General features: G+C 43.9%; 1 protein-coding gene across 1 annotated transcript in view; it reads right to left on the bottom strand.

The window, feature by feature from the left end:
* Window positions 1-353: 353 nt before the first annotated feature.
* Window positions 354-20,438, bottom strand: part of RALB (RAS like proto-oncogene B) — a 212,150-nt gene continuing 192,065 nt past the window's right edge. Inside the window, exons 5-7 of the mRNA XM_038747084.1 lie at window positions 20,053-20,261; window positions 8,866-9,043; window positions 354-2,042 (exon numbers count right to left, since the gene is read on the bottom strand). Coding sequence (XP_038603012.1) covers window positions 1,923-2,042; window positions 8,866-9,043; window positions 20,053-20,261 — 507 coding nt within the window. The 3' untranslated portion in view covers window positions 354-1,922. The remainder of the gene's footprint in view (window positions 2,043-8,865; window positions 9,044-20,052; window positions 20,262-20,438) is intronic.

Raw genomic sequence — 20,438 nt, 5'->3', positions numbered from 1 at the left:
ACAGTAAGGGCTGCCGAGGTAGCATAACTACACAGCCCTTTCTGCTTTGGCTATCTCTGAATAAAGCTGGGGAGTAGTTTGCCGTGACATTTTGTCTAGGAGTTTATCTTAATTCTTCTTCTCTGCTACAAATCATACCAGGTCAAATGTCTGAGTTTTTACCACCAGGACAGTGCTAAATTAGAATTTATGAGACTAAAATTAAATTAGTATTTGTGAATTAATTTCACTTCCTTACCACACAGAAGATTAGCTGAGAGGCCTCGATACAATAAAAATGAATGAAGTCCTGGCCGTTAATTCCTTTCATACATTAGCATTTAAATTTCAAATAAAATAAACAGGCTCAAAAATTATATTTGTCTGCTTTTTTATTCCAAAAAAAATTCATGATTCACTGGGAAACTGTACAAGTTTTGGTTTTTGGTTGTTTTTTTTTCCAATCAAATTCAAACACCATCATCTTTACAACTGCAGTGGAGTAAAGTTTTTTTTCTTTTGGCAACTACATCTGAAACACCAATTTTGGCAAAAGGAAAAAAACTGCTAAGTCTTCATTTTTTAAGCTCACTCTGGTGAAATCTGCATGACGTGTTTTGTTTTTTTTTTTTTAGTTTGGGAATGAGGCTGCCGCAGAGCTGGACAGATGCCCTTTCACCCGTCTTCTCCATCCAAAATGTCTCTTCTTACTGCAGCTGCCCTGAAGAGGCCTCAGAAAACGCAGGCATTAAAAACAGCACCCATCGAGGGAGAGACCCTGTCAGCTGCCCACCTTAAACCTCTGCATTTGTGTTTTTACGAGAACACGTAGCTGGTTGGTAATTCTGTGAGAGGTAGCAAACTGGTACTGGCTCTGCCTTCACGGTCTAGAGATCTGAAGCTCTTCACATTCCTCAAAAACACTTGTGTTTAAAAAAAAAACCAAAAGAAGATCAACAAAAATGTAAAGACAGGAACAAATTTCTACACTGACGAGTATGACAAGTATTGCAATAAGTGGCAAGTGGGAACTTTTAAACCAAAGATGTATTAAAGGACACATGTAAGATAGGTGCAAAATAAGGAGCTAGATTTAGCTTCAACAAAAGTCAAATACAGAAATTTTTTTAAAAAAATATAGTTCCTTTTACTCTTCACCTCTACTGAAGAAATAAGCATTTCTGCACAGACAATAGGACATAGAAGGGAAATACTGACTCATTTGGAATGGAACCTGTCAATACTTGAGTTATAATTGAATAAAAAACCCTCAACTGTTATCTTCATTTGTGTGAGAGTCACGAATTGCATCACGATTTGGTAAACACAATTCATTAAATTTATTTTTGGCTACATTTTGAAACTGATGGAATCAGCTGATGGAGTCAGCCGGGAAAAAATAAAAGATAACCACGGAATTGCACTTATTAAATATCATCAGGTACTTACTTTCAAATCGGAAGATTTTCCTGACTACTGAAATGTAAATTACTCAAGAAAGAGAAAAGCATTCCTTCCCCTGCCCCCCAAATCTGAGAAAACCAGAGACTCATTACAGTCCAGTCCCAAAAAGGATGATATGGTTATAAAATTGAAAAAATCTCAGAAGCTGCATTATTTCTAAAGTCTAACAGTGGATTCGTTCCTGCCAGTAGAATACATTTGTTACACTTTGTAGTTCAAGAAAAGCTCCTGGCAGGTTAACAGTCCATTCCAGTGAAAATGGCTCATATTTAAACCTCTGCCAGCTAATGATTCACAAATCATTTTTCCTGTTTCAAGAGGCGATGCATGAATCAAAGAAAGGATAAAATAACTCCCTCCCCACCCACCCCCACTCCCCCTCAAAATACCCCCACAATCAGAGGGAGTCAAAGAGACTCCATCCTGAATCCGGCTCTTTGTCCTTAGTGGTAACTGACTTTTGAATCTGCGGTTCCAAATCACAGCAAACAACACCTTTCCTTAAAACTTTTCTTGTTCTTGCCACTTTTTTTGCCATTCTTGTCTTTGTTTTCTGACACCTTCTTTGCTCTGATCTCTCTCATTAGATCAAAGAAGACCTAGAGGGAGGGGAAAAAAAGACCTTCAAATATACACATAAAAAGGATGAAGACTGAAAATACAAACAAGGACATTACCCTTTTTGTCAAAAGTAATAAAATATGGAACGAGAATAAAGCACCCATGGAGCAAATAGGCTAAAAATGCCCTAAACATAAATTCCAGCAATACAAATTAAAGACCTATTACAAAGTACCATGCCCCTTCTAAGACCGACTTAAAATTAATACATTTTATTTATGTTAATGTCTGTCTCCCCCTCTAGACTGTACGCTCAACGTGGACAGGGAATGTGTCTGTTTATTGTTATATTTCACTCTTCCAAGCACTTAATACAGTGCTTTACACACAGTGAGCGCTCAATAAATACGACTGAATGAATGGGGGAAGGTGCAACTATACCACACCAGATATAGTCCTTGTCCTAAATACGTGTTTGACAAGATGTTTCCAGTGAGATTTAGGAGAGCAGTCTTTACTGACAATAAATCATTCTGCAGAGTGCTCTACAGTGATAAAATCTTTTTCTTTAATGACAGGTACGTAAGTGCTTAAAAATGCGGTGGTGCACTATTTAAAATGACACAATTTCGACCCATTCAGAAAGGTAGACAGATGGTAAAGGGAGAATGGGTGTGTTCAAGACAGGAACAGCTTCAGAAAAGGAGGCTTTTCAAAAACACAACACTCGCCTAAATCAAAAAAAGAGCCTTTTCCTCATGCCGCTACAAGCACGTTTTTCCACCTCGGTGTCGTCCTCGATTCTTCACATTGCTGCCGTTTTTTCTTGCACAAAATCTTCCAGCTCCTCCTCTCCCTATCACCCAGATGGACCCCACGGTGGTACAAGCTCTAGTCTTGCCTGGACTAAACTACCACATAAATATTCCTTACTATTGGATTTTTTTAAATGGTTTTTGTTAAGTGCTTACTATGTGCCAGGCACTACTCTAAGCACTGGAGTAGATACAAGGTAATCAGATTGGCCACAGTCCCAATTCCACACAGGGCTCGGTGTCTTCACCCCCGTTTTACAGATGAGGTAACTGAGGCCCAGAGAAGTGAAGTGCCTTGCCCAAGATCATTCAGCAGACAAGCAGGCGAAGCTGGGACTAAATGCTAGGTGACTGTGGGCAAGTCACTTCACTTCTCTGTCACTCTATTCATTTCTAAATGTGTGTCCTCACACGTTTTAAAGCAAAGATTTAACTTTGTCAAGATAGCTTTGATACTTAATATTACTCTATTTTACTCGTACCTATCTATTCTACTTATTTTATTTTATTTTGTTAATATGTTTTGTTTTGTTCTCTGTTAATATGTTTTATTTTGTTAATATGTTTTGTTTTGTTCATCAATAAAATGGGGATGAAGACTGTAAACCCCATGTGGGACATGGATTGTGACCCATCTGATCACCTCAGCAGTTAGTACAGTGCCTGGCACATAGTACGCACTTAAATAATACCACTATTATTATTTTTTTAATGTTCTCTCTCCCTCCACCGTACACATACGATCTTTACCTGCCAGTCTTTCCCCATTAAATTTTAAACTTTTCCAGGACACAGACAGTGGCTTCTGTTTCTATTGTATTCTCCTAAGCATCCAGTACAATGCTATGCACATAGAAGGAATTCAAAACAATCAATGGTATTTGTTGAGGGTTAGGTTTAGGAAGCAGAAGCAGCGTGGTCTAGCGGATAGAGCACAGTGCCGGTAGTCAGAAGGACCTGGGTTCTAATCCCAGCTCCGCCACTTATCCGCTGTCTGACCTTGGGCCAGCCACTTCACTTTTCTGGGCCTCAGTTATCTCCTCTGTAAAATGGGGATTGAGACTGTGAGTCCTACACAGGACCTCGTCTAGACTGTGAGGCCGTTGTTGGGTAGGGATGGTCTCTGTTGCTGACCTGTACTTTCCAAGCGCTTAGTACAGTGCTCTGCACACAGTAAGTGATCAATAAATACAACTGAATGAATGAGTGAATGACAGGGACAGTGTCCAAACTGATTTGCTTGTATCTACCCCAGCGCTTAGCACATAGTAAGCACTTAAGTGCCATAATTATTATAATCTCTTGTGTAACTTTGGGCAAGTCCACTCACTTCTCTGGGCCTCAGTCACCTCATCTGTAAACTGGGGATCAAGACTTGTGAGCCCCAGAGTGGGATATGGATTGTGTCCACCTGATAAGCTCGTATCTACCCCAGAGCTTAGTACAGTACCTAGGACATACTAAGTGCTCAACAAATACCTTTAAAAAGCCCTGGGAGAGCAGAGAACTAACAAAAGGCAAGTTCTCTGACCTTACATGGTCTAAGAAAAGACCACGTAGAAACTGGTGCTTAGACACGTTTTATAGGCACTTGAAGTAGTTTGGGGACAGTGGGAACGCTCACATTTTGTGTTTTTATTTATGTGATCAAGTGTCTCCCCTGTGGAAGCCAGGAGTTTTGTTCTTGGCTACATCGAATACAGAACTGATTGCCAATTCTTTGAGGACGTTAGCTTTTCAGCACTTTCATGTTCTGAAAGGATCTAGAAAAAGGTATCTGATCTGATACCTTAGCCCCTTCCTTCCTCTCCCCCTCGCCCCCCCTCTCCATCCCCCTCATCTTACCTCCTTCCCTTCCCCACAGCACCTGTATATATGTATATATGTTTGTACATATTTATTACTCTATTTATTTATTTTACTTGTACATATCTATTCTATTTATTTTATTTTGTTAGCATGTTTGGTTTTGTTCTCTGTGTCCCCCCTTTTAGACTGTGAGCCCACTGTTGGGTAGGGACTGTCTCTGTATGTTGCCAACTTGTACTTCCCAAGTGCTTAGTACAGTGCTCTGCACACAGTAAGCGCTCAATAAATACGATTGATTGATTGATTGATCTGAACATTGGCAGTTCTTCCGAATTTAATCTGAACCTGATCTGTAGCACTATTTCCCCCTTATGTAAGACTAGTTATGTCCTGTTATTGAAATAATTACTAGGAATAGTAAAATTAGGGTTTATTTCCTCGCACTTTTGCTCAGTACTTTGCGTATATTGCAAGTAGGCTTTTGATTTTGGAATTACCTAATCGGTCTAACTAGAAAAGGGTACGATTAATTTTTACATTATTTTTAAATTCTGAAGATTCAAATTTACCTGCATCACCTTACTGTACTATCTAAATGTGTGTCCTCACACGTTTTAAAGCAAAGATTTAACTTTGTGAAGATAGCTTTGATACTTAATATTACTCTATTTTACTTGTACATATCTATTCTACTTATTTTATTTTATTTTGTTAATATGTTTTGTTTTGTTCTCTGTCTCCCCCTTCCAGACTGTGAGCCCACTGTTGGGTAGGGACCGTCTCTATGTGTTGCCAGCTTGTACTTCTCAAGCGCTTAGTAAAGTGCTCTGCACACAGTAAGCGCTCAATAAATACGATTGATTATGGCAGTAATATAATGAGGGGAGACAAGGAGTTATCAATTCATGACAAAAAGTGGGACCAGGAGAAAAAGCAAGGATTTACCTGGGAGTAGCCAAGGCATGGATAGATGAAAGAGATGAATAAATTAATGATGAAATAATAGTAATAATAATGATGGCATTTATTAAGCGCTTACTATGTGCAAAGCACTATTCTAAGCGCTGGGGAGGTTACAGGGTGATCAGGCTGTCCCATGTCACAGTCTCAATCCCCAATTTACAGAAGAGGTAACTGAGGCACAGAGAAGTTAAGTGAGTTGCCCAAAGTTGCCCAAAGAGAAGCAGCGTGGCTCAGTGGGAAGAGCACGGGCTTTGGAGTCAGAGGTCATGGGTTCGAATCCCGGCTCCACCACATGTCTGCTGTGTGACCTTGGGCAAGTCACTTAACTTCTCTGAGCCTCAGTTACCTCATCTGTAAAATGGGGATTAAGACTGTGAGCCCCACATGGGACAACTTGATCACCTTGTATCCCCCCCAGCGCTTAGAACAGTGCTCTGCACATAGTAAGCGCTTAACAAATGCCATCAAAAAAAAAAAAGTCACACAGCTGACAATTGGCAGAGCCGGGATTTGAACCCATGACCTCTGACTCCAAAGCTCGAGCTCTTTCCACTGAGCCATGCTTAAGCAGTGTATCAAGCGCTTAGAACAGTGCTCTGCCCACAGTAAGCGCTCAATAAATACGATTGAATGAATATAACATGAGCCTCTCAGTTCTGCCACAGTGCATGTCTTCACTAAGCAGGTTGCTAAAACAGAGTGAAAGACTGTACGGACATCGGGAGCCTTTCTGGATACGGTGACAGGCTGTAGTGTTGGAAGCAATGTTTTGTGCACAGGCATGTGGCTTCAGAACGGATGAATACAATCGATCGATGGTATTTATGGAGCGTTTACTACGTGCAGGGCACTATACTAAGCGCTTGGGAAAGTACAATAAAACAGTTCATCATCATCAATCGTATTTATTGAGCGCTTACTGTGTGCAGAGCACTGTACTAAGCGATTGGGAAGTACAAGTTGGCAACATATAGAGACAGTCCCTACCCAACAGTGGGCTCACAGTCTAAAAGGGGGAGACAGAGAACAAAACGAAACATACTAACAAAATAAAATAGAATAGATATGTACAAGTAAAATAGATAGAGTAACAAATATGTACAAACATATATACATATATACAGGTGCAGTGGGGAAGGGAAGGAGGTAAGATGGGGGGGATGGAGAGGGGGACGAGGGGGAGAGGAAGGAAGGGTCTCAGTCTGGGAAGGCCTCCTGGAGGAGGTGAGCTCTCAGTAGGGCCTGGTAGACTCGTTTTCTACCCACAGTGAGCTTACGGCCTAGAAGGGGCGGCACACATTAATTGCAATAATTTATACCATGTAATTTATAGATATGTACATAAGTGCTACAGGGGTGATGTTGGGGCGAATACCAAATGCCCAAACGTCACAGATCCGAGTGCCTAGATGAGGCAGAAGGGAGAGGGAGCCGGAGAAAAGAGGGCCTACTCGGGGAAGGCCTCCCGGAGGAGTTGGGACCTTAATAAGGCTTTCATTGGGGGGAGAGTGATGGTCTGGCAGTGCGGCTTAGTGGAAAGAGCCCGGGCTTGGGAGTCAGAGGTCGTGGATTCTCATCTCGGCTCCGCCACTTGTCAGCTGTGTGTATCTGGGCAAGTCACTTAACTTCTCTGTGCCTCAGTTACCTCATCTGTAAAGTGGGGATTAAGACTGTGAGCTCCATGTGGGGCAACCTGATAATCTTGCACCTATCCCAGAGTGTAGAACGGTGGTTGGCACATGGTAAGCGCTTAATAAATACCATCATTATTATATGGAGGAAGAAGGAGTTCTAAGCTAGAGGGAAGAGAGGGGGAAGGGGTCAACAGTGAGCTAGACGAGATCGGGGCACAGTGAGCAAGCTGGTGCTGAGGAGCAGAGTGTGTGGGCTGGCTCGGCTGTAATACGTTTCCCTTCACATGGATCTCTGCAAGACATCACCCTGTGTTCTTACACGAGGGCTGAGTGTAACGCCATAAACACTAAAAATGGCTTTTGGATTGATGTGACCTGCAATTACCTGGGAATTAATTGGAGAACACCTCTCCGAAAAGGTGGGGCTTCAGAAGGCCTTTGAAGATGGGGAGAGCTATGGTTTGGTGGATTTGCAAGGGGAAAAAAATGACGGTATTTGTTCTGCACTTACTATGTGTCAAGCACTGGGGTAGATACAAGATCATCAGGTTGGACACAGTACCTGTTCTGGGTGTGGGGATCACGGTCTCTCTCCCCTTTTACAGATGCGGCAACTGAAGCACAGAGAAGTCGAGTGACTTGCCCGAAGTCATTCATTCAATCGTATTTATTGGGCACTTACTGTGTGCAGAGCACTGTACTAAGCGCTTGGGAAGTACAAGTTGGCAACATATAGAGACGGTCCCTACCCAACAACGGGCTCACAGTCTAGAAGGTCACACAGCAGAACCGAATTAGAACCCAGGTCCTTATAACCAAAGGGAAGGGAGCTCCAGGCTAGGGAAACAGTGGGAGCCAGGGGTCGGCGGGTCAAGCCCAAGAAGTAGGTGAGCTGAAGAGGAGGGAAGAGTGCATGATGAAGGATAGCTGATGAACAGTACCAATGTGTAAAAACGGGAAAACTGGGGGAGAGCCTTGAAGCAGTCAATTGCATTTATTGAGCACTTACTGCTTGCAAAGCAAAGCACTTGGGAGAGTACCACAGTATTACAAGATAATAATAATATCCTCCACTCCTCTCCCCCATCCCCCAACCCTACCTCCCTCCCCTCCCCACAGCACCGGTATATATGTTTGTACAGATTTATTACTCTATTTTACTTGCACATATTTACTATTCTATTTATTTTGTTAATGACGTGCATTTAGCTTTAATTCTATTTGTTCTGACGACTTGACACCTGTCCACGTGTTTTGTTTTGTTGCCTGCCTCCCCCTTCTAGACTGTGAGCCTGCTGTTGGGTAGGGACCGTCTCTATATGTTGCTAACTTGTACTTCCCAAGCGCTTAGTACAGTGCTCTGCACACAGTAAGCGCTCCATAAATACGACTGAATGAATGAATCATGGCAGGGACGGTGCCCAATTTGACACTCTTGTATGTGCTCCAGTGCTTGGCATAGTAAGTCCGTAACAAATACCCCAGTCATTAACTCAGTAAAATGGTTTTCATTTTAGGAAGAAGCCTAAAGCCTCCTTGTTTGTCCCTGAAGGCACCCGAGAACCGGAAAAAAGTTCAGCCTCTCCCACACTCCGATGAAATGTCGTTCAGCTAAAGACAGATACAATGCAGTCTCCGACCTTGTCTACGTTGGCTCTGGTCTTGGCGGACGTCTCTACGTACTGCACGCCCCACTCTTCGGCTTTGCTTCTCGCCTCCTCGACGGGCACCTGTCTCCGCTCCTCCAGGTCGGATTTGTTTCCCACCACAAGCAGGGGGATTTTATCCTCTTCGGACTTTACGCGCAGAATCTGTTCCCTAACGGAACGCGACAGAAACAGAACAGCTGAGATCGGGGTAATCTGGCGTCCTGAAAGGGATAAAAAACTGTAACGCGCCAAATGCAATTACGATCAAGAGGGCCTTTCGGGGAGTGTCTCCTTCAACAGATTTAACCAGGCCTGTACCGGAATCATTAACAGAGTAAAATGACAATGATGCAAAAATCAAAGGAACAAGGAAGGATCTTATGTACCGACACTATTGTACTCTCCCAGGAGGTGCATAATAAATACCAACGATCAAATTGATTTGGTTTGGGCAGCACTCTGTATTATCAATCAATCGGTCATATTCATTGAGCGCTTACTACTACGTTAATGATGAAGGATTTTTATTTTGTCCATTCATCCTCTGCTATGCATGTGAAGTGAGATGTGAAAGCTCACCTCCTCCAGAAGGCCTTCCCAGACTGAGCCCCCTCCTTCCCCTCCCCACAGCACCTGTATATATATCTGTACAGATTTATCTATTTGTTTTACTTGTACATATTTTACTCCTCTATTTATTTTGTCAATGATGTGCACCTGGCTTTACTTCTATTTATTCTGATGACTTGACACCTGACCACATGCTTTGTTGTCTGTCTCCCCCTTCTAGACTGCGAGCCCGTTGTTGGGTAGGGACCGTCTCTATATGTTGCCGACTTGTACTTCCCAAGCGCTTAGGACAGTGCTCTGCACACAGTGAGCGCTCGATAAATACGACTGAATGAATGAAGTTAATGACAGAGCTAGCCCAAGGTTCTGCCCCCTTTTTACAGATGAGGGAACTGAGGCACAGAGAAGCTAAGAGACTTGCCCGGGGTCACACAGCTGACACTTGGCAGAGCCGGGATTAGAACCCAGGTCCTCTGACTCCTACGCTCATACTCTTAACGTTTGTATCTCTGCTGACAGCACCACCACCATCCTGCGCTCAATAAATACAACTGAATGAATGAATGAATCCTCCCATCCCAGAAGCCCAAAATCTTGGTGTCACCTTTGATTCGTCGCTATTCTTCCAACTTCACATTTGGTCTGCCACTAAAGCCCACCGTTTCTTTGTCCACTTACCCGGTGATTTTTGCCCCTTCCTTTCTACCCAAAGGGCCACCACCTTGATTCCAGCACACATCACCTTTCCGATTATAGTGCAATCCTCTTTACTGGTCTCCCTGCTTCCAACTTTCCCAGTCTATAGTCTGCAGCCTGTGTCGTCTTTCTAAAATGTGCTGCTCTCACTTCCTCGCCCCTCAGAAAGCTGAAATGGCCCCAAAACCTCCTTCCACATCAAGCGAAAAACTCCCGACCATTGGTTTCACGGCTCTCTGCCCAAGTTCCCTCTTTTGTAAATCTTCCCCCCGCCCCCCCTCCCCCCCCACCTGCTACTCAACAGCCAAGTAACGGTATTTATTGAGTCCTTACTGGGTGCAGAGCATGGAATTAAGCACTTGGGAAAGTCAATAATAATAATAATAATGGCAATACAGCAGAGTCGGTAGATACATCCCCTGCCCACAACGAGTCAATGCTCTGTGCTTCTTCTGAGCTAACCATCTCATCGTCCCTCATTGTCATCTAGTGGCGGTAGAAGTAGTAATGCTATATACTGTGCTTCCATTTGGTATTTGGAACGTAAAAGAAGTGATCTGTTCCCTACCCTTGAGTAACTAACCTTCTCACCGTCCCTCATTGTCATCTAGTGGCGGTAGAAGTAGTAATGCTATATACTGTGCTTCCATTTGGTATTTGGAACGTCAAAGAATAGAGAAGTGATTTGTTCCACAGTTTTTTAGACCGTGAGCCCACTGTTGGGTAGGGATTGTCTCTATATGGTGCCACCTTGTACTTCCCAAGCGCTTAGTACAGTGCTCTGCACACAGTAAGCGCTCAATACGATTGATTGATTGATTGACTGATTCCCTACCCTCCAGTAACTTCCACTCATTTCCTCCCCTTCCAATCTGTCATACCGCAACCCTCCACCATTTTCGAGGCCCTCCTGAAATCTCACCTCCTCTAGGATGTGCCCCCTCCCAGTTAATTTTCTTCTCCCCCAGCATGCCATATCCTCCCAACTTCCATGTCAGCACAAAAATACTACTCTTGGACGCCGATGCCTAACAATCTACGTAGCATTTATACTGTTATTTGAGCAGGGGTTCATTCACCCATCCATCTTTCCATTCTTTTCTTCTCCTATCCATAAGTGCTTTTATATCTGCCTTTGCCCCCCACTGGATTGTATACTCAAGGGCAGATACTGTGCCTTTTCTTTGGATTGTAAGGTGCTCAGTACAGGGTTCTGCACCTGATTAATGAGGCTGGTGGCCCTGATTGGGAGCCCCCATCTATGACGATATATCCGATTTTTTTTTCCTATCACTTACCCCAGCCTTGTACCAACAGGTCTATAACTACAGCTCTTTGGCATTCCAACTTTTCCTTCGTCTTTAATTACTATATCGGCACCCAGTATGTTTATAGATAGCTGCCCTTCGTATTCCAAGGAGAAAGCACAGAAGGTGCAGTGTGGTTTAGTGGATAGAGCATGGGCCTCGGAGTCAGATAGGACCTGGATCCTAAACCTGGCTCTGCCACTTGTCTACTGTGTGACCTTGGGCGAATTACTCCATTTCTCTAGGCCTCAGTTACCTCATATGTAACATGGGGATTAAGAGTGTGAGCAACCTGATTAACTTCTATCTACCCCAGTGCTTAGAACAGCGCTTGGCACATAGTAAGTGCTTAACAAGTACCATGATTATTATTATTATTATTACGGTGAAGTTCACTAATGAGCACATCTGTGGCCGAGCAGGCCGATGAGGGATCCAAAGACCCGGCCTCACTGTTCATCCAAAACTGTTGTCCCTTGGCATGTTATCAGTCAATCAGTCAATCAATCATATTTATTAAGCACTTACTGTGTGCAGAGCATTGTACTAAGCTCTTAGGAGAGTACAAGAGAACAGTAGACAGACACATTCCATGACCACAAAGAGCTTACAGTCTAGAAGGGGAGACAGACATTAATATAAATGATTTACAGATTATATATATTAAATACATAAACACACACACACAAAAAAAAAAATCAAACACATAAGTGCTTTGGGCCTGGGGGCTGTGAGTAAAGGGAGAAAGTCAGAGCGATGCAGAAGGGAGTAGGAAATGAGGAAATGAGGGTTTAGTCAGGGAAAACCTCTTAAAGGAGATGTGCCTTTAATAACGCTTAGAGGGTGGGGAGAACAATTGTCTGCCAAATATGTAAAGAGAGGGCATTCCAAGCCACAGAATGAGAGGAGATCAAGGTACAGTGAATAGGTTGGCAATAGAGGAGTAAAATGTGGGAGCTGGGTTGTAGTAGTAGGATCACCAAGATCCTCCCTTTCCTCTCCATCCAAACTACTGCCACATTAGTACATGTACATTGGTACATTAGTCCCAGACTGAGCCCCCTCCTTCCTCTCCCCATCCTCCCCCTTCCCATCCCCCCGCCTTACCTCCTTCCCCTCCCCACAGCACCTGTATATATGTATATATGTTTTTATGTATTTATTACTCCATTTCATTTGTACATACTTATTCTATTTATTTTATTTTGTTAGTATGTTTTGTCTTGTCTATCTCCCCCTTCTAGACTGTGAGCCCGCTGTTGGGCAGGGACCGACTCTATATGTTGCCAACTTGTACTTCCCAAGCGCTTAGTACAGTGCTCTGCACATAGTAAGCGCTCAATAAATATGATTGCATGAATGAATAGTACAATCACTCATCCTATCCCGACTGGAGTATTGCTTCAGCCTCCTTTCTGATTTCCCAACCTCCTGCCTCTCCTCACTTCAGTTCACACTTCACTTCGTTGTCCGGATTATCTTTCTACAGAAACGCTCCGGGCATGTCACCCTCCCTCCTCAAAAATCTCCAGGGATTGCCTATCAACCTCCATAACAAACAAAAATTCCTCACTATTGGCTTCAAAGCTGTCCATCACCTTGCCCCTTCTTACCTCACCTCCCTTCTCTCCTTCTAAATCCCAACCTGCACTCCGCTCCTCTGGTGCTAATCTTCTCACTTTGCCTCGATCTTACCTGTCTTGCCGTCTATCCCTGGCCCATGTCCCACCTCTGGCCTGGAACGTTCTCCCTCAGATCTGCCAGACAATCACTCTTCCCTCCTTCAAAGCCCTACTGAAGGCTCACCTCCTCCAACAGGCCTTCCCAGACTAAGCCCCCCCTTTTCCTCAGCTCCCCTTCTCTTTCACGTCACCTCGACTCACTCCCTTTGCTCTTCCCCCCGTCCCCACCCCAAGCCCTTATGTATATATGCAAATATCTATAATTCTATTTATTTACATTGATGCCTGTCTACTTGTTTTAATGTCTGAGCTGAGCAGAAGGGCACAAGCAGGTGATACCAGGAACTTCACCAGAGTTATAATTCACCAGAGTTAAAATTCGCTCCCGCACTTCACTAGTTTGCAAAGTAACAAAATATTGCCATCTGGATTCCAGGTTGTGCTCAAGGACTGATACTGAATCTCTTCGAAAGCCTTAATCAGCGTGGCTTAGTGGAAAGAGCACCGGCTTGGAGTCAGAGGTCGTGAGTTCTAATTCCGACCCCGCCACTTGTCTACTGTGACACCTCGGGCAAGTCACTTGGCTTCTCTGTGCCTCAGTTACCTCATCTATAAAATGGGGATTGAGACTGTGAGCCCCACATGGGACAACATGATTACCTTGTATCTACCCCAGAGCTCAGAACAGTGCTTGGCGCATAGTAAGCACTTAACAAAAAAACACAATTATCAATTATTGTTAATCCTTGAAAAGTCACTTTCGGTGGTGACTGTGTGGTGTAGTGCATAGAGCCTGGGCTTGGGAGTCAGAAGTTTGTCGGTTCTAACCCCGGCTCCGCCACCTGTATGCTGTGTGACTCTGGGCAAGTTGCTTCGCTTCTCTGGGCCAAAGTTACCTCATCTGTAAAATGGAGATTGAGACTGGGAGCTCCATGTGGGACAGGGACTGTGTCCAACCTGATTTGCCTGTATCCACCCCAGTGCTTAGTTCAGAGCCAGATACATAGTAAGCGCTTAACGAATACCATTATTATTATTTTGGTATTTACTGGATTAAATGCTTGGGAAAGTACACAATAACAGAGTTGGCATATGCAGTGGAGCTTACAGTCTACGGGGGGAGACTGACATTAAAACAAATCACGGCTAGGGGAAATAGTAGAGTATAAAGATGTTTGCATGTGTTTTGGGGCTGGGGTGAATATCAAAAAGCCCATGAAGCAACTTTATTAAACTGGTTGGCGGTTTTAAAGGATCTAAACTGAGTGTGTACTGAATAAATGCATAGCATCTGTAGGCAGCCTTTAAAAATAATACCTAATATATTTTATTACGAATAAAGCCAAGAAGAGGCTTTAAGCTCCACCAGAAAACGACTGGAAAATAGTCACGTTAAAAAGGTTCGTGTCTGATGATCTATAAATTGCTCACTACAAAAAGCTGAAGCTTCACAGTACCGGAAGAATTTAAGCAAAAATCATTTCGATGTAGTACGTAAATGAGCCGGCAACTGCAACTGGGAATTGCTGCCAGATTATCCGGGAAATATTTTGTTGGAATCATGCTGCTTCAATGGAGTATTTCCATCTTTATTTCGAGCGGTGGTTACCGGGATCTAAAGTTAGTCTCCCATCCAAACATAAGGTTGGCTTCTTTTCGGTTTGTTTATATTAGCTCACGATGTGGTGCAACACATCATAACAATAAAAAGATTAAAAAAAAACCCATGTTATTTCACGCAGCCGATTTAACATGAAATCAAGACTCTGGAGATTTATTTTATTTTGTTCGTATGTTTGGTTTTGTCTCCCCCTTTTAGACTGTGAGCCCACTGTTGGGTAGGGACTGTCTCTATATGTTGCCCACTTGTACTTCCCAAGCGCTTAGTACAGTGCTCTGCACACAGTAAGCGCTCAATAAATACGATTGATTGACTTGGCTTTTCTGGTCCCATAGCGGCAAGCAGGCGATGCAGCCTGATGCAGCTAGAGAAGCAGCGTGGCTCAATGGAAAGAGCACGGACTTTGGAGTCAGAGGTCATGGGTTCAAATCCCAGCTCCGCCACTTGTCAGCTGTGTGGCTTTGGGCAAGTCACTTAACTTCTCTGGGCCTCAGTTCCCTCATCTGTAAAATGGGGATTAAGACTGTGAGCCCCCTTGGGACAACTTGATCACCTTGTAACCTCCCCAGCGCTTAGAACAGTGCTTTGCACATAGTAAGCGCTTAATAAAAAGCCATTATTATTATAGGAAAGCTAGCAAATACCAACATGGGATCCTACAGAGGAAATGCAGGATCCTTCTAAGCAGTGGCCTGGCCTTCTGAAAACAGTCCAGGACCAGGAGTCTGAGGACCCGGGTTCTAATCCCCATCTCCCCCACTTCCCTGCTGTGTGACCTTGGGCAAGTCACTTCAGTTCTCTGGGCCTCAGTTTCCTCATCTGCAAAATGGGGATTCAATACCTGTTCTTCCTCCTCCTCATCCTGTGAACCCCATGTGGGGCAGGGACTGTATCCAACATGATTATCTTGTACCTACCCCAGGGCTAAGTACAGTGCTTGGCACACTGTAAGCACTTAACAGATACCACCATTGTAATTATGAACCAATCAATCGTATTTATTGAACGCTTACTGGGTGTGGACCACTGTACTAACAGCTAGAGAAAGTACAACATAACAGAGTTGGCTGGCACATTTCCTGCCCACAGCGAGGTCTAAGGGGTTTGTTTGATTATTATTAAGACGATACCCTCTACGGGGTAAAGCTGTTGAGGAGTGTAAAACTTTTTTACTCCACACTGAGATTTTTTGCCTAAGGAAGACAATAATGGATACCAACTCACTTTCTTAAAGGAGACACTCAAGAGATAGCTAGTGCCACTGTGTCAAGTGACTGAATAATAATAACAATAATAATAATAATGATGGCATTTGTTAAGGGCTTACTATGTGCCAGGCACTGTTCTAAGCATTGGGGGGGATACAAGGTATTCAGGTTGTCCCACGTGGGGTTCACAGTCTCAATCCCCATTTTCCAGATGAGGTAACTGAGGCACAGAGAAGTTAAATGACTTGCCCAAAGTCACACAGCTGACAAGGGGCAGTGTGGAATTAGAACCCATGACCTCTGACTCCCAAGCCCAGGCTCTTTCCATTGAACCACACTGCTTCTCAAGGGAGACCAAATTTCCACCTATCTTTTTCCAGTTAGGGACCAGTAAGAACTCTGTGACACAGAGATTTGGGCAGGAAATGGGTCCGTTTATTGTGGTATTGTACTCTTCCAAGCACTAAGTACAGTGCTCTGCACACAGTAAGTGCTCAATAAATACGACTGAATGAATGAATCAACTCTTTGGGGAGCCAACCAACAGACATCTTCCTCTCTTTGTTTTAAGCACAAGGCAGTATTCTTTTTCCTGTAGCATATCATCTCTCTGTCTTGGGTAGATAATTTCTTTGGGTGATCCCATCATTTGCCCTATGACAGGGACTTTTCTCTGCTCAGAAAGGGTGTGGTGAGGGGAAAAGAGGGAATCTGATGCTATATACAGTTTAAATATACATATACATACAGGGCATACATATGCAATGCCTGGCACATAGTAAGTGCTTAACACATACCATAATCATTATTATTATTATTATTTAGTTTCAGAATGCTGAAATGCCAATTTCTCAACTCAAAATGTCTTCTCCTCCCTTGACTACTGCATCGGCCTCCTTGCTGACCACCTTGCACCCTGCCTCTACGCTCTCCAGTCCAGTCCATACTTCACTCTGCTGCCTGGATTATTTACTGAAAAATTGCCCAGTCCCTATCTCCCCACTCCTCAAGAACCTCTAGCTGTTGCCCACATATCTCCACATCAGAGACTCCTCACCACCTCTCATTTCTTCCTGCCTTCCGGGCATCTCCACCTAGATGTCCAGCCAACATCTCAAACTGAACATATCCAAAACTGAACGCCGTATACTCCCAACCAAACCCTGTCCTCCCTCTACCTTTCCCATCACTGTAGACGCTATCTCAAAAGCCCTTGGCATTGTCTTCGACTCATCTGTCTCATACAACCCACATATTTAATCCCGTCACCAAACCCTGTCAATTCGGTCACAGCATGACTAAAATCCGTCCTTTCCTCTCCATCCAAACTGCTAATATGCTGATCCAAGCACTTATCCTATCCTGCCTTGACCGCTGCATCTGTCTCCTCACTGATCTCCCTGCCTCCTGTCTCTCCCAACTCTAGTTCATACTTCACTCTGCTGCCCGGATCAATAAATCCACATTTCGGAGGGAAATGAAATGGCTGCTAGTGGGCAGGGGGTAGGTGGAATTCAACATCATTTTATTTTAATAGTGTTTGTTAAGCGTTCACTATAAAGTCCTGGGGTAGAGACGAGTTGATCAGGTTGGACAGAGTCCCTGACCCACTTGGGGCTCAAAGTCTAAATAGGAGGGAGGAGGATTTAATCACCAATTTGCAGATGTGGGAACTGAGGCATACAGAAATTGTTTCAGATCACACAACGGACAAGTGGCAGGGTTAGCACCCCAGGTCCTCCGACTCCCGGCCCCCTGCTCTTTCCCCTAGGCCACACTGCTTCTTGTAGACGTCGACTCGGTAGCCATTTCTTTATTCTAGAAGGTGAAGCAACTTTAGCTATGCTTTTAACTCTTTATGGCAAAAAAAAAGTGCCAAATCATACCAGCGATCTATATTTACATGGGAACGGCATATGGATGCAGAGTTGGGAGATTAACCCAGTAGGATAAGAATGGCTGTAAGATGTTGGTTTGGCAAGCTCTGCAGTTTCAAGGCAAGCTATTTCACTTTCTAGAGCTTCCCATAAACAAACTGTACATGCAAACCAAAAAAAAAGGTCAAAATCTCAAAGCAAATTCCACTCCCTGATAAAGTTAAGCACATTTTCGAGTTTAACTTGCATTTAGGTCCATTAGGCATTAGCACCAATTCCTTCTTGTTGTTTACTGACTGAAGAGAGTTTCGGGTTAGCGGTATTTGCAGTCCAAATCCATGTGGAGAGAGGAACTGCAAAAACCTTTTGTCGGACAGAGAAGCTCAAACAGGGATCTGGAAAGCATATGAATCACGAAAACGAGGGTTGTGAAGGAATCCTGAAAGTTCAAGTCCAGAACATTTTTTCCGCAAAGTAAAACAAAAATAATAGTAATAACAATAATGATATTTGTTAAGTGACTACTATGTGTCAGCAGTGTTCATTCATTCATTCAATTGTATTTATTGAGTGCTTACTGTGGGCAGAGCACTGTACTAAGCGCTTGGAAAGTACAATTCGGCAACAGAGAGAGACAATCCCTACCCAACAACGGCCTCACAGTCTACAAGGGGGAGACAGACAACAAAACAAAACAAGTAGGCAGGCATCAACAGCATCAAAATAAAGAGAATTATAGATATACATCATTAATAAAATAAATAGAGCAATAAATATGTACAAATACACATAAATGCTGTAGGGCAGGGAAGGGGGTAGAGCAGAGGGAGGGACTAGGGGTGATGGGGAGGGGAGGAGCAGCAGAGGAAAAGGGGGGGGCTCAGTCTGGGAAGGCCTCCTGGAGGAGGTGAGTTCTCAGTAGGGATTTGAAGGGAGGAAGAGAGCTAGTTTGGCGGATGTGTGGAGGGAGGGCATTCCAGGCCATGGGGAGGACGTGGGATCAGCGGTAGGACAGGCGAGAATGAAGCACAGTGAGGAGGTTTAGCGGCAGAGGAGCGGAGTGGGTACAAGTTGCCAACTTGTACTTCCCAAGCGCTTAGTACAGTGCTCTGCACACAGTAAACGCTCAATAAATACGATTGATGATGATGATGATGATGATGGGCCGGGCTGTTGAAGGAGAGAAGGGAGCTGAGGTAGGAGGGGCTGAGGTGATGGAGAGCTTTGAAGCCGAGAGTGAGGAGTTTTTGCTTCATGCGAAGGTTGATAGGCAACAATTGGAGATTTCTGAGGAGGGGAATGACATGCCCAGAGCACTGGGGTGGATACAGATCAATTAAGTTGGACACAGTCCCTGCTCCATGGGGGACTCACCGTAAGAAGGGAAAACATACAACTGAACTTATTTCAAGCAGCCTGGCTCAATGGAAAGAGCATGGGCTTTGGAGTCAGAGATCATGGGTTCAAATCCCGACTCTGCTGTCAGCTGTGTGACTTTGGGCAAGTCACTTAACTTCTCTGTGCCTCAGCTCCCTCATCTGTAAAATGGGGATTAAGACTGTCAGCCCCCTGTGGGACAACCTGATCACCTTGTAACCTCCCCAGCGCTTAGAACAGTGCTTTGCACATAGTAAGCGCTTAATAAATGCCATTATTATTATTATTACTATTATTTTTACAGATGAGGGAACTGAGGCACAGAGAAGTTAAGTGACTTGCCCAGGGTCCCCCAGCAGGTATGTGGCAGAGCTGGGATTACTATTATTATTAATGGTATCTGTAAAGGGCTTATCACACGTCAGGTACTGTGCTAAACACTGGGGTGGATACAAACAAACTCGGTTGGACACAGTCCTTGTTCCATGTGGGGCTCACAGTCTCAATCCCCATTTCAGAGATGAGATAACTGAGGTACAGAGAAGTGAAGTGACTCGCCCAAGGTCACACAGCAGGGAAATTGGCGGAGCCGGAATTAGAACCCACGACCTTCTGATTCCCAAGCCCGTGCTTTAACCACTACGTCACGCCACTTCTCAAAAGGAAGACGGCTAACAATCCTGTTCTAAAAGCTGAAGTCCTAGGTTCCTTTTTGCTCTGCTGTCGGTGGTAAGTTCTCCAAAATAACTTGGAAATCATTTTTCGGTATGGGAGGGGCATCGTCTTTTCGTGTCAACCTATGAAGAAATCCTCTGTTCTTCTACGGGAACGGAAGCCTACCTGAACTCAGCTGTGGCTGTGAACGACTCATGTTCCGTTATGGAGAAGACCAAAAGAAATCCTTCCCCGCTGCGGAAGTAGTTGTCTCGAATGGCTGCGTAATCCTCTTGCCCGGCTGTGTCCAGGATATCTATCTGGACTTCCTCTCCGTCAAGAACAACTTTTTTTCTATAACTGTCAGCCTTTGTAGGTTCGTAGTCTTCCACAAACTGAAGAACATACAACGTTTTAAGTAACCCTGCAAGTACACGTCGGTCTTTGCAGAATATGAATTACAATGTGATTATATGACAATAAAAATAATAACGATGACGATGATGGCATCCGTTAAGCACCTACTATGTGTCAAGCACTGTTCTAAGCACCGGACACCCAATCTTTGAGAC

The sequence above is a fragment of the Tachyglossus aculeatus genome, chromosome 1, assembly GCF_015852505.1.
Source record: "Tachyglossus aculeatus isolate mTacAcu1 chromosome 1, mTacAcu1.pri, whole genome shotgun sequence".
NCBI classification, from domain to species: Eukaryota; Metazoa; Chordata; class Mammalia; order Monotremata; family Tachyglossidae; genus Tachyglossus; species Tachyglossus aculeatus.
The sequence above is the reverse complement of the archived record's forward strand: the minus strand, read 5'-3'. Positions and strand labels throughout refer to the sequence as shown.